Source organism: Dendrobates tinctorius, unplaced genomic scaffold, assembly GCF_039654945.1.
Source record: "Dendrobates tinctorius isolate UK_male_01 unplaced genomic scaffold, ASM3965494v1 ptg000028l, whole genome shotgun sequence".
Classification (NCBI taxonomy): domain Eukaryota; kingdom Metazoa; phylum Chordata; class Amphibia; order Anura; family Dendrobatidae; genus Dendrobates; species Dendrobates tinctorius.
In genome coordinates this window covers 82,474,913-82,488,960 of record NW_027361696.1, presented here as the reverse complement: position 1 = coordinate 82,488,960, position 14,048 = coordinate 82,474,913, and the positions used below count along the sequence as shown (strand labels likewise).

Sequence of the window (14,048 nt, the reverse complement as noted above, 5' to 3'; positions counted from 1 at the left end):
GGAATTACCTGAACAGGACAGACAAGTACTCCGTGACCTGTTAGATTTGTTAGCAGAAAATGAGGCTGGCACTGGGCGCAAGAGATTTACCGGTAGATTGCCATCTCAGGCTTCTCCGAATTTCTCTCTAGTTCCAACAATTCAGATATTTTTCGACAAGACATGTGGGGACATTAAGAGACTCAGGATTGATAAATTTCGCCATAATAATCTGAGTAGAGGGGAAAAACTGGCACTTAAGAGATTGCAAAACAATGATTCCTTCGAAATTAAGGAAGCTGACAAAGGTGGTAACATCGTTCTTTGGCCTAAAGATATGTATTGCCTGGAAGTCCACCGTCAGCTTGATAATGCTCAATACTATCTTATCTTAGCCTCAGATCCGACCACTATCTTTAAGGGTCAGTTAGATAGATTACTCTCTAGGGTATTCCTGAGTGGTATTATCAACAAAAAGGAGCTTGATTTTCTTACTACAAATCACCCGGTTGTACCAACTTTTTATTTGTTACCGAAGGTACATAAATCGATTACTGAGCCTCCGGGCAGACCCATTGTTTCCGGGCTGGGGGGTTTATATGAGAAACCTTGTGCTTATCTCGACTTCTTTTTGCAGCCCATGGCCCAACGGTTGGAGTCCTTCGTCAGAGATACCACTCATCTGTTACTGCTTTTGAAGGATCTGGAAATCCCTGTTGGTACTATCTTGGTCACCCTGGATGTGGAGGCGTTATACACCAATATCAGTCACAATCTCGGTATGGAGGCCGTCTCTTATTTTTTAAATCAACACTCTACGGGTGACAGAGGTCACGATACGTTTATTTTGGAGCTCCTAAAGTTTGTCCTTGAAAAAAACTATTTTGTTTTTGATAGGGCATACTTTAGGCAAGTCTCTGGGACAGCCATGGGGGCAAAATGTGTGCCCTCCTATGCCAACCTTTTTATGGGTTGGTGGGAGGAGACACACGTCTATCAATAAGACGGTTTCTCTAAATGGGTGTTTAAGTGGTACAGATATATAGACGATATTTTTATCATCTGGCTGGGATCTGAAACCCAGCTAATGGACTTTATATCAACGTTAAATGAGAATTGTTGGAACATCAGGCTTACTTGTTGTAGAAAAATATATATATATATATCTTCTTGCACGGTTGAGAATCAAAAAGTAAAAGCAATGTTGAGGATAAAATAAATCTTGTTTTTAATTGTTCATTCAAAAAGTGATTACAAAAATGAAGAAAAGTAAGTTCATGACATGCAATAATTATTTGAAGAGAAAACGAGCATTGTTCTTACATATGGTCTTGAGCAGTTGTGTTGTCCGGGTGTTTGAGAGTCTCAAGGGATATGAGATCTCCTGAACAAGAGTTAGGCCGGCTTATATACTATTCTGACCTATAAACTACAACCACATATGGTGGCTTGCCACTATGTTCATAACTTCTTCCATATTAAGTGAACCCTAGTTATTTTAACAATATGCAGTTATTTATGCATTACCTTAGTCTGAGATATTTAAGCCTAAAGTCTGAGATCTTTAGAACCATTCATTATCTCTAAATAGTCACATTTTGACAGCTTTGACAAGTGACCTATACATTTGACAAGAGAAACAGCTGTGTGAGCCAAGGCACTCAGAATAAGTCAGTCACTTCTCTAAAGTAAGCAGAGCCTGTTAAATAGATTCTGTATGAGAGAATTAATCCATATTATAGAAATACTGATATTTTACAGTCCCCCCTGATTATGATTTGAGAAATATCATAATCAATCCTAACTCATTCTCTCACCATTCGTATCACATTCATTCTTTATTCTGAAAACCTTGTATCACCATCTGCCCTGAATGTCATCTGAATTTTCAAACCTATTGTAAAAACAAAAATTAGATCAGAGAGTTATATTTTTTTCGTTTTAACATCTCTCTTAAAATATCATCTTCCTTTTTCATTTCTATCTTTATATTCTTATAAATTCTCCTAATTTTACACATAATAATTATTTGATATATTATACACAGCAAAACTATGATAAATAAAATAACAATCGGATTAGACAATACATTTCCTGCTGCCATTTTCGCTGAAGACTGTGACCAACTAGTTACAGATTTTCCTAAATTTCTCCACCAAGATGACCCTGACATACTCGTCCATTCATGTTCAATATCATTTAGATTACCTTGTTCATGTCTATATACAATTTCAGCTTCTTTTAATTGTTTTGTCAGCAGATTTAATAAACCCTTGTCTTTCTTTATTTCATTTGTCCACAAATCCCAAGGAAATTTATTGACTTGTGACAAATTGAACTGGATCGGAAGGATTTTCAGACGTCTTGAGCTTATTGACGTAATATTAATACTTCCTTCCTTCTTTGTGAGAGTTTTAACATTTCCCTCAATACAATATAAACCCATTGTCAGATTTTCGACATGTACACAAGATGAGAAGAATGCAGAAACTGCTTCTTTTCCTGACATGACTTGGAAACAAGTTTTGTTAGCACTTACTGGTGTCACCAAGTCATGTATCGTGTGGACATTCTCAACTCTGGCATGACAAGAAGTATGATTATGGAAACATGAATGATAAATGACTTTATCCTGTCCAGGTAGACACATTACCTTGGAAACAAAATTTAAGCATGACGAAATGTCTAATTGTTCAATGTTTGTACCATCAAATGCAAAATCTGTGTACTGTAATTGATAATATAACAATTGTGTAGGGCTGACAGGAATTCCCAGAACACCTATAGGAACCAGGGTTTCTTCTCTTCCTGACACTGGAATCAGTGATGTTCCTACACAAATGTTCTGTTCACATCCTAACCACTTATTTACCCACAAATCTGTATGGTTTAACGCAAAGTTATATTCTATGGGCAAATTTCTTATTAGCCCTAAAGGGGTAATTCCACTTTGTAAGGCTTGTGCAATCATTTTCAGATTGGTGGAATATTCAATCTGAATTTCTAGACATGTTTTGGCCACTTGAGATTCCTGTTCACTTTCCATTAAAGCTAAAGTAGCATCTTGAAGATGTGATACAGAAGATCCCAATACAGTAGCAGTGTTCAAAACCATCTTTTCAAGGACTTGATTCAAGCTTTTCTGAATCTTTACCCCTTTTCCTCCAATATACCCAATATTTTCCAGATCTGATTTAAGTGTATGAATGTCCATAGTGTTAATTAAACTTCCTACTGTTCCTAATCCCCCCAAAATACCTTCTAACACTCCCCTCTTACTCCTAACCTGTGTTGAAGTTCTTTTCCCAAACCATTGTTCTATTCCCATCTCCATGTTAGTGAGATGTGGTTGACACTGGGGATATCTAGAAGAGATTTTCCAGTTAGACATGTTAAAGGTCCATACCATGGTCAGAAACACTCCATCTCGTAACAGAGGTTTAGTTTGGAACTGATTGATCTGAAAAGGAGTAGATGGTTGAAATCTTGTCTGTGTGCATACATTATCTACTGCTGACCATATATTTACCTTTACATCTCTACATTGTTTGTAGTTATATTTCGTTAAAATGCAACATTGGTAAAGTCCAGAATCCTTAGGAGATGGATTATCTACAGAAAAAATAAAATCCTTATTTAACCATCTCACGTTACCGGATTGACCTCTGTGTATAACATTTGTTGGACCATTTGAAAAACTTCCCAAAAATGATTTATCTTTGGTCCATATTAACAAAGATTCTGAAGGTAGCTCTAACCTCGTGCTGCATTTTAGTAATAAAGGAGACATATTTTCTTGACTATATACTGCTTGTGGTGTAACCCTTACTTCTGGAGCTATAGTATTTGAAACTGTAAAAACTACAGATACCTGTACTTGTACTGGTTCTCTGGTTCTCTGAAAATTCCATGTTTTTACCCAATCCTCGTCTCCTTCTGTAATAGAAAGAAATGCAGGATCTAAAACTTTCCCAAAAAGTTGTGTCCTTAACCAAGCATCTGTTTTGGATGTTTCAACTTTCCCTTTTGCGATCATATCATTTGTAATGTCGCCTGACCACACAGCTTTCTCTTCACCTCTTATCTCTATATTCCAGAATAACACATCTGTAGGACTACATTCCCATGTGCCTGTCTTATTATTGTGTATATAATCTCCTTGTAACTGTGTGAACTTCGTCTTAGGTCCTGTGGCTGCGTGTAATATTATGTCAGTGTCATGTATGAAGTGTAGCTCAATACAGCATTTTGCACCAAAACCCATGCAAATGTTTCCAGTAATATCTACTGAATCGTCCGGTATGTCCTCATCTATTAAGCTTTGTAGATTCGTTCCTCTTGGTTTCCTTGGATGTAAAGTTCCTTTGAAAAGTTCCTTCACTTCACTAGTATTTGTTCCATGGTGTGAAATATCTTCAGCGTAGATCACAGTTGAAACAGTACAAAACAGCAGAAATGTGATTCCCATCAGATAGTAGCTTTTCCTGGGAAATGTCTTTTTCTCCTGAAGGATTGGTGTTGAATCCCTTCCGTCAAAGACGTGGAGTTTCATATTCCAGTTCTTATTGGAATCCATTTCTTCCTAAAAGAAATGCAGTATCATTATTTTGCAATATACAGTTTGCATTGATCAACATGTACCCACAATTTTTGTTGTCTGCGGATATTTTTAACCACCTTAGATGCTCGTTGCACAAGTATCATCACTTGTCCCATGGTTTCGATAATTTCAAAGGGACCTTCCCAATTACTTTCCCATGGTCCATTCTTCCTGAAAGTTTTAATCATCACTAGAGCCCCTTTCTTGAATTTGGATACATATGGTGGCTCCATTCTCTGCATTCTTGATGCAGCATGTGAAAGAATTGTTTTCAAATTTTCCTGCAACAATTGCAACCATTTGGACCTTGCAACAGCATCTTTTTGTGGTGTAGACAAAAATGGTTCATGAGGAAAAATCAATGGCATTTTTCTTCCTGTCATCAGTTCAAAAGGAGTAAACTGAGTTGTGGCAGAGGTTGTTCCTCTTACACTCAACAGTACAAAAGGTACTGCATCAACCCAAGTATTGCCTTTGTCCAATAACATCTTGGCAATTCTGGATTTTATTGTTCTATTCATCCTTTCCACAATACCAGCAGACTGTGGATGGTAGGGTACATGAAACTGCTGTCGTACCCCTAGAATAGCACAAACGGCTTGCATGATTTTTCCTGTAAAGTGACTTCCTCGATCAGAGGTGATCATTCTTGGGATCCCCCAAGTACAAAAGACATGATTAACTAATGCTCTAGCTGTAGACAAAGCATCATCTTTCCTGACAGGTAAAATTTCAACCCACTTAGAAAAAACATCTACTACAACCAATGCATACCTGAGACCATTTTTACCTGATGGTAACGGTCCAATGTAGTCGATTTGTAACGTAGACCATGGACCATCTGCAGGTGCGATTCGGAGTAGTGGCGGTTTCTGTCCTTTTGGTCTTGGATTAATTTGGGCACAAATGAGACATGATTGAACAACACTTTGCACTGTCTCTTCCATCTTTTCCCAGTAAAATTTCTCTCTGAGAATGCCTAACAATTTTTGTTGGCCCAAATGACCCAAACTTTCATGATTGTATTTTGTGAACTCAACCTGTAGATGTCTTGGGACAACAGGACGCAACTCCCCGTTTAAGTCATGACACAAAACCCCGTTTTCACAAACAAAGGGAGGTTTTGGATCAACCCGGGAAGCAACAAGAGATGAGTCTTTTTCTTGTTCTTCCGCAAAAGAAGGGATATGCGTGTCTGTTCTTTGAACTGCTGAAACCTCGAGAGGTTCAGGTTCAAACACCTCTTCTCCTGTCAGGGCTGCCTCTTTGGCTAGCATATCTGCGGTTGCATTTCCAACAGATAATTCATCATCAGATTTTTTATGGGCCGGAACCTTGACAATAGCAAAACCATTAGGGTTTTTTGATGCTATCCTGAAAATTGTCTTCAGTGTGTCACTGTGAACAAGAGTCATATTAGATGAATCTACATAGCCTCTTTTTTCCCAAACTGACAAGTAATCTGTCAGTGATCTTACAACATAAGAGCTATCACTGTAGATTGTAATGGGACACTGATCATCTGCTTCATTCAGCTGTAGTACCATTTTTACTGCTTCTAGCTCTGCTCTTTGAGCTGAAAAATGACTCGGTAATTTGTGCTTCACAACCTGTCCTCTGTTGGGATAAAAAATGGCATATCCTGAATAATAGTGCCCATCTGAATAGAATCTGGAACCATCTACAAAAATTGGTTCGTCTGTTACCTCTGCTTTCCGTCTGAAAAGTGATGGACTTGGATCCTGAAAAGACTGTAAACAATCATGAGTTTGTCCTTCATATTGCATCAGCTGAGGAAGAACATATTTGGCCTTGTAATCTACCTCAATTTGTTTGGGAGACAATGACAATAACCAATGAGCAAATCTCTGATGTGACACACCTGGGATATTATTCTCAAAGAGAAGTTTTAGTGTAGAGTGAGGAGTTTGCAAAATGATTTTGTTGAACCCGACAATATGTTCGGTTGCTTTGACTGCAAAGTACACACCTACCAAGTGTCTTGCACAGGTCTCAAAACCTTTTTCAACAGGTGAGAGAAGTTTTGAAAAATAGCCCAAAATTCTCCACTCTTCTCCCTGTAATTGCAGTAATACAGCAGAAACAGATGTTCCTGATGTATGCACTTGCAAAGCAAATGGAGCCGAAGGATCTACTGTGGACAAAGCAGGTGCATTTTGTAAATTCATTTTCAATTGTTCAAATGAGGTTTGCTGTTCATCACCCCAAGGACCAAAGTAATCACTGTTTTCACCTTTCAAAAGATCATATAAAGATCTGGCCTTATCTGCAAAATTCTCAATGAAATCCCTTGAATAATTCATAAGACCTAAAAAATGTCTCAATGCTTTGTGTGATGTCGGAATTGGTAGGGAAGCAATTGCCTCAATTCTTTCCTGCAGTGGCTGCCTTTTTCCTGGACTCAACAGCACCCCTAAAAATCTGACCTCAGTCTGCATTAATTTGACCTTTTTGGTGTTCAATTTCAACCCTGCATCATGCAGCAACTCAAACAATTCTGTCAGAAGAGAAACATGTGTCTCTTTATCCTCTGTAGACAATAAAATATCATCCACATATTGCAGAATGCAATCAGGCCTCGAAAATCTGGATAATACCTTTGCCAATGCCTGATGAAAAACACTAGGTGACAAATGTGCTCCTTGAGGTAACCTGCAAAACAGATATTGCTCGTCCAAGAAAGTAAATGCAAACTTATACTGACAACTCTTTTCAAGAGGTATACTGAAAAAACCATTGCTAATGTCCAGTACAGAGAAGTATTTGGCCTTTGCATTTAACCTTGCCATCATGTCATGAGTATCTGCCACAATTGGCGCGACATTGGGTGTATGCTTATTGAACATCCGTAAATCCAATATCATTCGATAAGAACCATCAGATTTCAAAACACACCCCAAAGGATTGTTACTTACAGAATTAGCCTTTCGGATAACACCTTGATCTAACAATTCCTGTATGATCTTTGACATAGAGTCAATTGATTCTGGAGGCAATTTATACTGACGCTGTGGCGGGGGATCACGCCCCTCCACATTCACGATAACGTCCTTCATTGTTCCAACCTCATTCCTGAACTGAGCCCAAAGAGAAGGAAAAAGCTGTACAATTTCTGTCAATACCTCGTCATCATTAGTGTCAGGCCACAAATGGTCAGATGACACCACATCATTCAAGCAAATACTTCCAACATGGCTATAATCATTAGGATCAATGACTACCGGTTTACAACCATTGGAATCTTTCCAGATCACTTGATTTCCTAGGTCAACTACCCATCCGAATTTCTGCATAAAATCTGTGCCAAGTATATTTTCAGAATCACGACAATACCAGATGTCAATTTCTGTTTTGAAAGAACTAGGTATTTCCAAAATCACATTGGGAACTAAGGTTGCTTTAGTTCCACCTTTTCCACTGAAACCGACAATTGTACAAACTGGTGAATCTGGGTTTAGCTTCAAATCAAGGTTTGTAACACTTAACTGAGCTCCTGTGTCAATAAGAAATACAACATTCTGGCCTGCTAAACTTACTTTGATAAATGGTCTTCCACAGTCATCCAATGTAACTCGAGTCACAAATTCCAATGGATGTGGTACAGGAATAGTCTGTGATTGTCAGAAAGATGAAGGAGATGGGAGAAGACCAGTGTCCTTTTTAAAAGACCTTGGAATTCTATCCCTTGACTCTGTTTCCTTCACTGTCATTTCTCTGATCTGTCTGATTAATGGTGCATATGGTGACTGTGTTTGTCTGTTGGCAGTATGAGCAGGTGCAGATAATTGTAATGCAGGTGCGGAAGGTGTGGTGTATGATTTTGGCATGAGTCCGTTTTCCCTTCCAAGCTTACCTGTTCCTTGTGTACCCATCTCTGATTCTGCTCTCAAAAATTTCCTGCACTGCCACTTCAAGTGTCCAGGTATACCACAAAAATAACAATGGATATTGTTCCTTTGTGTAGTATTTTTACCTCTATGCTCAATGTAATCCCTGCTCTTGGAGAATACTGTGGCTCTAGGTTTCAGTTGACTGTCTTCCTTCTCATGAACTACCGCTATTTTAGCCTTGACCTGATTTTGTTTCATGGATCTCCTTATTCTGTCAATAAAAACTGTTGCTTCTTGCAATGATGGCTGAGTGTTAGCCAATTGCACTGAGGCAGGATCTAAGTACTTGAACTTCTTTACAAAAAATTTGATCATGGATGCTGGCTCTTCGTGAGGCCCGAGATCCATTACCATCCTATAGGCCTGTTCAAACTTTACCAAAAAAGAGAATGGGTCTTCAGAAATATTTGTTTGTAAACTCCCTAAAATATCAACTGTAGGCATGTCTTCTCCAGTTATAAACAATACTAATTGTCTAAGTCTGTCTTCTTTTGTACTATGTGCCATTTCATTCTCATCATTTAATCTGGGTGTGGTCTGTAATCTTTTTCCCATATGTGAAGGTAACCAAACTTTGAATATTTTATTCTTTTGCTCATCATTCAGATTGTATTTGTCTGTGTTTGATTCAAAAGTGTCCGCATTATAAAAGGCATCCATCTTATCATTGTAATTTGGAATGTCTTTTACAATTTTCATTAGCTGATCGTGTATTTTCAGATTAATGCGTGCTGCTCTGTCATGTAATTTTTTCCGTTGTAATTCTACTGCCTCTAATTCCTCTACTGAAGCATCTGGATCTTGCATATTTGGTACAAATGAAGAGGCAACACTGTCCTCCTGTTTACCTGTTGATCTTGTGTTAGCAGAAACCATTTTTATATCTTGTCGTAATTTAGACAATAACTCTGTCCTGGTATCTATTTGATCTTCCAATTGTTCTATATGCTCTGACAAAATCAAACAATTTGGACAATCAAAGTAATCCCTGTCAGACTCTTGTGTGTCACCTGGTGTGTCAGTGTGATTAATGTCTTGTGTGACAATGCATGTTTTATAGGTGTTAGGTTCAGTTTTCTCAAAGACTAAGCTATTATACACATGGACTAGCTGCATAACATTCTGAAGTTTCCTTTGTAATTTTCTAACTGAGAAAAACCTTTTGTCAATTTTAACATTTTCTGCCTCACATTGATTATACAAACTAGACCATAATTGGGCATCCGTATGATTATGAACAAACTTGAAATCTATGTTACTTTTCTTAGCATAATCATGTATAAAATCCATTATATTTTTTTCTCACCTATTGAGAGTCTTTCCCGTCAATGGATGGTCCTCTGTGTCCTTATGCAATCCTCAGATCTCCGTCTGGATGAGACGCATGCAGCTCTTTACGATCCTCACCCGTCGTCTCCATGTTCAGTGTGATCCTTGTGCCGTGAAATAGTGGAATTCCTGAGGAGGCTTGTACAACAGGTGGTTTTTAGCAGAGTTCGTGCTCCTCCCTTGCACAATCGAGGAAGGAATGCCAACCAAAATCAGCACAAAAGATCAAGCTGGCTCAGGCTCGCCAAAATGTAGAAAAATATATATATATATATTTTTTCTTGCACGGTTGAGAATCAAAAAGTAAAAGCAATGTTGAGGATAAAATAAATCTTGTTTTTAATTGTTCATTCAAAAAGTGATTACAAAAATGAAGAAAAGTAAGTTCATGACATGCAATAATTATTTGAAGAGAAAACGAGCATTGTTCTTACATATGGTCTTGAGCAGTTGTGTTGTCCGGTTGTTCGAGAGTCTCAAGGGATATGAGATCTCCTGAACAAGAGTTAGGCCGGCTTATATACTATTCTGACCTATAAACTACAACCACATATGGTGGCTTGCCACTATGTTCATAACTTCTTCCATATTAAGTGAACCCTAGTTATTTTAACAATATGCATACAGTTATTTATGCATTACCTTAGTCTGAGATATTTAAGCCTAAAGTCTGAGATCTTTAGAACCATTCATTATCTCTAAATAGTCACATTTTGACAGCTTTGACAAGTGACCTATACATTTGACAAGAGAAACAGCTGTGTGAGCCAAGGCACTCAGAATAAGTCAGTCACTTCTCTAAAGTAAGCAGAGCCTGTTAAATAGATTCTGTATGAGAGAATTAATCCATATTATAGAAATACTGATATTTTACACTTGTACCTTCTCTTCCAGCTCGGTGGACTTTTTGGACCTCAGGATTGGAGTGTGTCAAAATCACATCATCACGACGTTGTTTCGTAAAACAACGGCAACTAACAATCTATTACACTTTGAGAGTTTTCATCCTGCACATTTACGCAAGGGGATTCCGAAAGGACAATTTATTCGAATCAGGAGAAATTGCAGTTGTACGGAAGACTTTATGAGGGAATCACGTCAACTCTCCAACAGATTCCGTGAGAGAGGTTATCCTAGGAGGATTGTATCTGGGGCCTTTGAGTTCTCCAGGAATAGACCTAGGGAGGAATTCCTTAACCCTCGGGTAAGGGGAGTGCGAAATCGAGTCAGTCTTATCACGAGATTCCACAATCAGTGGAATGATGTTTATCAAATCCTTGGGAACAACTGGGGTATCTTGTTGAGTGACTCTAAGTTACGTCGTTTTATAGATGAACGCCCAAGTGTGGTGGCTAGAAGAGCGCAGAACCTCAAGGATATTCTGTCTAACAGCCATTTTAGACGTCCAATTACCAAGATTCGCACCGGTAATGATACTAGGGGTACGTTTCCATGTGGGGACTGCTCCATTTGTCCTTGAATTCTAACTAACAGATTACTGTCGGTGCTTTGTCTGCCCCCACAGATACAGCCGAAGGCGTATTTCAACTGCCGCTCTCGCAACATGGTCTACGCCCTGGTTTGCGGATGTAAGAAATTCTATGTGGGGCAGACAACGCAAGAATTACGACGCAGGACACAGCAGCACCTCTCGAATATTATGACGGCAAGGGCCGACAGAGGTAAGGGGAAACCGCTCACTTCTGTGGCCACCCACTTTCTTGACAACCATGGTGGCTCCCCTGATTCCCTCAGGGTTTTGGGATTGGAGGGGGTCCGTGTCAATATTAGGGGGGTAACATCTCAGAGGAGCTTCTCCGGCGGGAAGCAAGATGGATATACGACCTGGACTGTTTATCACCACGTGGTCTTAACGAGGAGCTGCTGTATAATGGCTTCTATAAGAAATTATAGTTGGTGATACTGTATCTCACTTATTAACTTTTTTACCGCCGTTGTTGTTTTTCCTCCCTTGGGGTATAGGTCCAGGATCTCCCTGTACATCGAAATTTGGGACCTCTCTCCATTATTGTTTGCTCTTAGCCTCCTTCATAGGGTCGTCTTCTAGCAATACTCCCCTGCCATGATGCCGTAATTTATCGTGAGAAAAAAGAAGAAAAAACTATGAGGACTGGATTATTTTTGCTGCTGTTTTCTTTCATTTCTGGGATTTTTTCGCTTATGCCGGTGTAACGATGCTTGGTCTTCCTTTGTCCTAGACTAATTGCAATGCGCCCTACATTGTTGCTTCTCTATATGACTTCTTGGTGTGATGTTTGTGATCACTATTTCCCTTTATAGATTTGGGGTTGCATCAATGGGACCTCACTTGTGTGGGGGTACCCATTGGATTTAACCTAATATAAATTTGACTCTCGTTATATCAAGCTAGTATTTATACACGTTTGATTTGACCTCATCTATCATCACGGTTACAGTTTGCTTAGTTTTATACTGTTATTGTATTGTCCCAAGGTAGTTGATTTAGTAATAACAGACATTATTTTTTTTATTATCTATTAGGGTTTTCAAGTAAATATATGGGACTTCAATGTGCAGACGTTTTGAACATCTGAGCTACCTGTTCTTGAGCCGTAACATCGGTCTCTGTACAGGATTATTATAGATACATGGGTTGCGCGTGGCTCTATAACATCCATTTTGTTAAGCGCCGCCCCTCTTTTTCATAGGAGCGCCGATGTACGATATATGTCCTTTCTTTACTTTGTTTTAAGGTTAATCAGGGTATATACCTTGATTAGTGCTCAGCTATCATGCCTTATGTCGGTTGAAAAATGGCTTGGCCCACATTAAATGTGGATCTGCCCGATAGGATAATATCTGTCTTCATTGTTTTGATTAAACTTTTTTGGGGGGGATCGCGCTTGCATGTGATTCACCAAATAGGTGTGGGTATCTGTTTTTCATTAAACTGCTGTCATAATCTCAAATGCTATTTCTCATAAACAACAAATCGAGTGCCTATTGGGATGCAGTGTGCATTCATGGGATTTAGATTTCCCACAGGCTTTTGTTTGTGTATCATCTTGATACCCGTCCATCACGCTGGAACGACGTTTCCGCATTTATATGTTTGACACTATGCCCGCCCTCTCGTCATGGCCATTTGAGGGTCGAATCGCGCATGCGTGTGACTCGTCAATTGTATGTAACGCTGATCCTTGATGGATGCTGATAGCGTTCACAAGGCTGTTTGTGGTTATCCGTCCGGCTGTATTGCGCAGGCGCAGGATATTTAATTCCCACGAGATTTCAACTTATACTCTATTGTGCTTTGGTTATCGCGCGATGGCGCCTGCGCAAGAGTTACTGGAAAGGCTGTGAGGTCATATCCGCCTTCATGATTCCTCCTGCACGCCGTCAGCCGCCACCTGGTATGGATCTATTTGTGATTTCTCTGATTTAAATAAGCGGCGCTCTGAGGCTGCATTAGCACTCACCTTGAGAAAGACACCAAGTGGTGTCGGAACGCGTGGGTTCGTGTATCCCGCGGTGGCTGTTGGCACTATATACAGACGTTGGGGTGACCTTTGACTGGACTTACTGACTGGTGTGTCGTTGGGTGATGTATCTCATTCTTGTTTGGGGTCTCCAATTGCCATTTATTACTAGCTTCTTTTCTTTTTGGCAGCTTCAGTGACTTCCTGGGCTACTGACTTTATCCCATGGGGAGTTTTATTTATCATTTATGCTCTCTATATTAGTTATTTTCTATGCCTTGCAGGGCTTCTCTCAGGAAGTATTGAATGTTACTTTTTGGTATATGTTATGCACTTTATATGTTGATACAGGACCTTATTGAATTGCCCAGTCATCTGTGACTCTTTTGTCCCCATCACATTGTCTGTATTATATGGTATGGTATTTAGAATGTTATTGACTCATATTGGTGCCTTTACATTTTCCAGCCAGCGGTTTACATTTTGATCAGATCATTTTAATTGTTTTTATGTGTGGTGTCTGTTGCTGCTTCTTTGCTGCTTTTTGTGTATTCTACAATAAAAAATATATTTTTATAAACAATTGGTATTTGGCGTGGTGATCCCACATTTATGCATAGTTCTTTTCTTTTGTTTACCTACATGCTTATCTGTGACTGCTTACACAAAAGCAATTCTCGGGGAAGTTGTGCCATCAAGAACAGTTGTGCAACTTGTGCAGTGTGACTATTTCAGAGCTGCAATTTTGCAGCAAAAAACGAACCGAAC

General features: G+C 39.1%; 2 protein-coding genes across 3 annotated transcripts; one reads left to right on the top strand and one right to left on the bottom strand.

Annotated features, from left to right (window-relative positions):
* The first annotated feature begins 604 nt into the window (after positions 1–604).
* On the top strand, positions 605–13,863 carry LOC141085593 (uncharacterized). Its single transcript, XM_073571091.1, has 4 exons — positions 605–758; positions 10,714–11,023; positions 11,151–11,246; positions 11,345–13,863. Exons 2-4 carry the CDS (start codon positions 10,904–10,906, stop codon positions 11,738–11,740), a joined length of 612 nt encoding a protein of 203 aa, XP_073427192.1. The 5' UTR covers positions 605–758; positions 10,714–10,903; the 3' UTR covers positions 11,741–13,863.
* Positions 1,184–9,811, bottom strand: LOC141085592 (uncharacterized). 2 transcript variants are annotated; one of them, XM_073571089.1, is made up of 2 exons: positions 9,797–9,811; positions 1,184–4,561 (listed from the first exon to the last, which is right to left on the bottom strand). In XM_073571089.1, the coding sequence occupies exon 2, from the start codon at positions 4,553–4,555 to the stop codon at positions 1,892–1,894; it is 2,664 nt and encodes an 887-aa protein (XP_073427190.1). In that variant the 5' UTR covers positions 4,556–4,561; positions 9,797–9,811; the 3' UTR covers positions 1,184–1,891. The 2 variants fall into 2 exon arrangements, with proteins under 2 accessions (XP_073427190.1, XP_073427191.1); XM_073571090.1 differs by lacking the exon at positions 9,797–9,811 and adding an exon at positions 8,137–8,824.
* Positions 13,864–14,048: the final 185 nt, after the last annotated feature.

What these genes read in the sequence shown, in the direction of transcription:
- LOC141085592 (XM_073571089.1), bottom strand. Translation starts at nt 4,555, where the DNA reads ATGGATTCCAATAAGAACTGGAATATGAAACTCCACGTCTTTGACGGA.
- LOC141085593 (XM_073571091.1), top strand. Translation starts at nt 10,904, where the DNA reads ATGAGGGAATCACGTCAACTCTCCAACAGATTCCGTGAGAGAGGTTAT. An exon ending in AGGAATTCCTTAACCCTCGG is followed by an intron (nt 11,024 to 11,150) that starts GTAAGGGGAGTG and finishes GTCGTTTTATAG; the next exon opens with ATGAACGCCCAAGTGTGGTG. An exon ending in AATTACCAAGATTCGCACCG is followed by an intron (nt 11,247 to 11,344) that starts GTAATGATACTA and finishes CTGCCCCCACAG; the next exon opens with ATACAGCCGAAGGCGTATTT.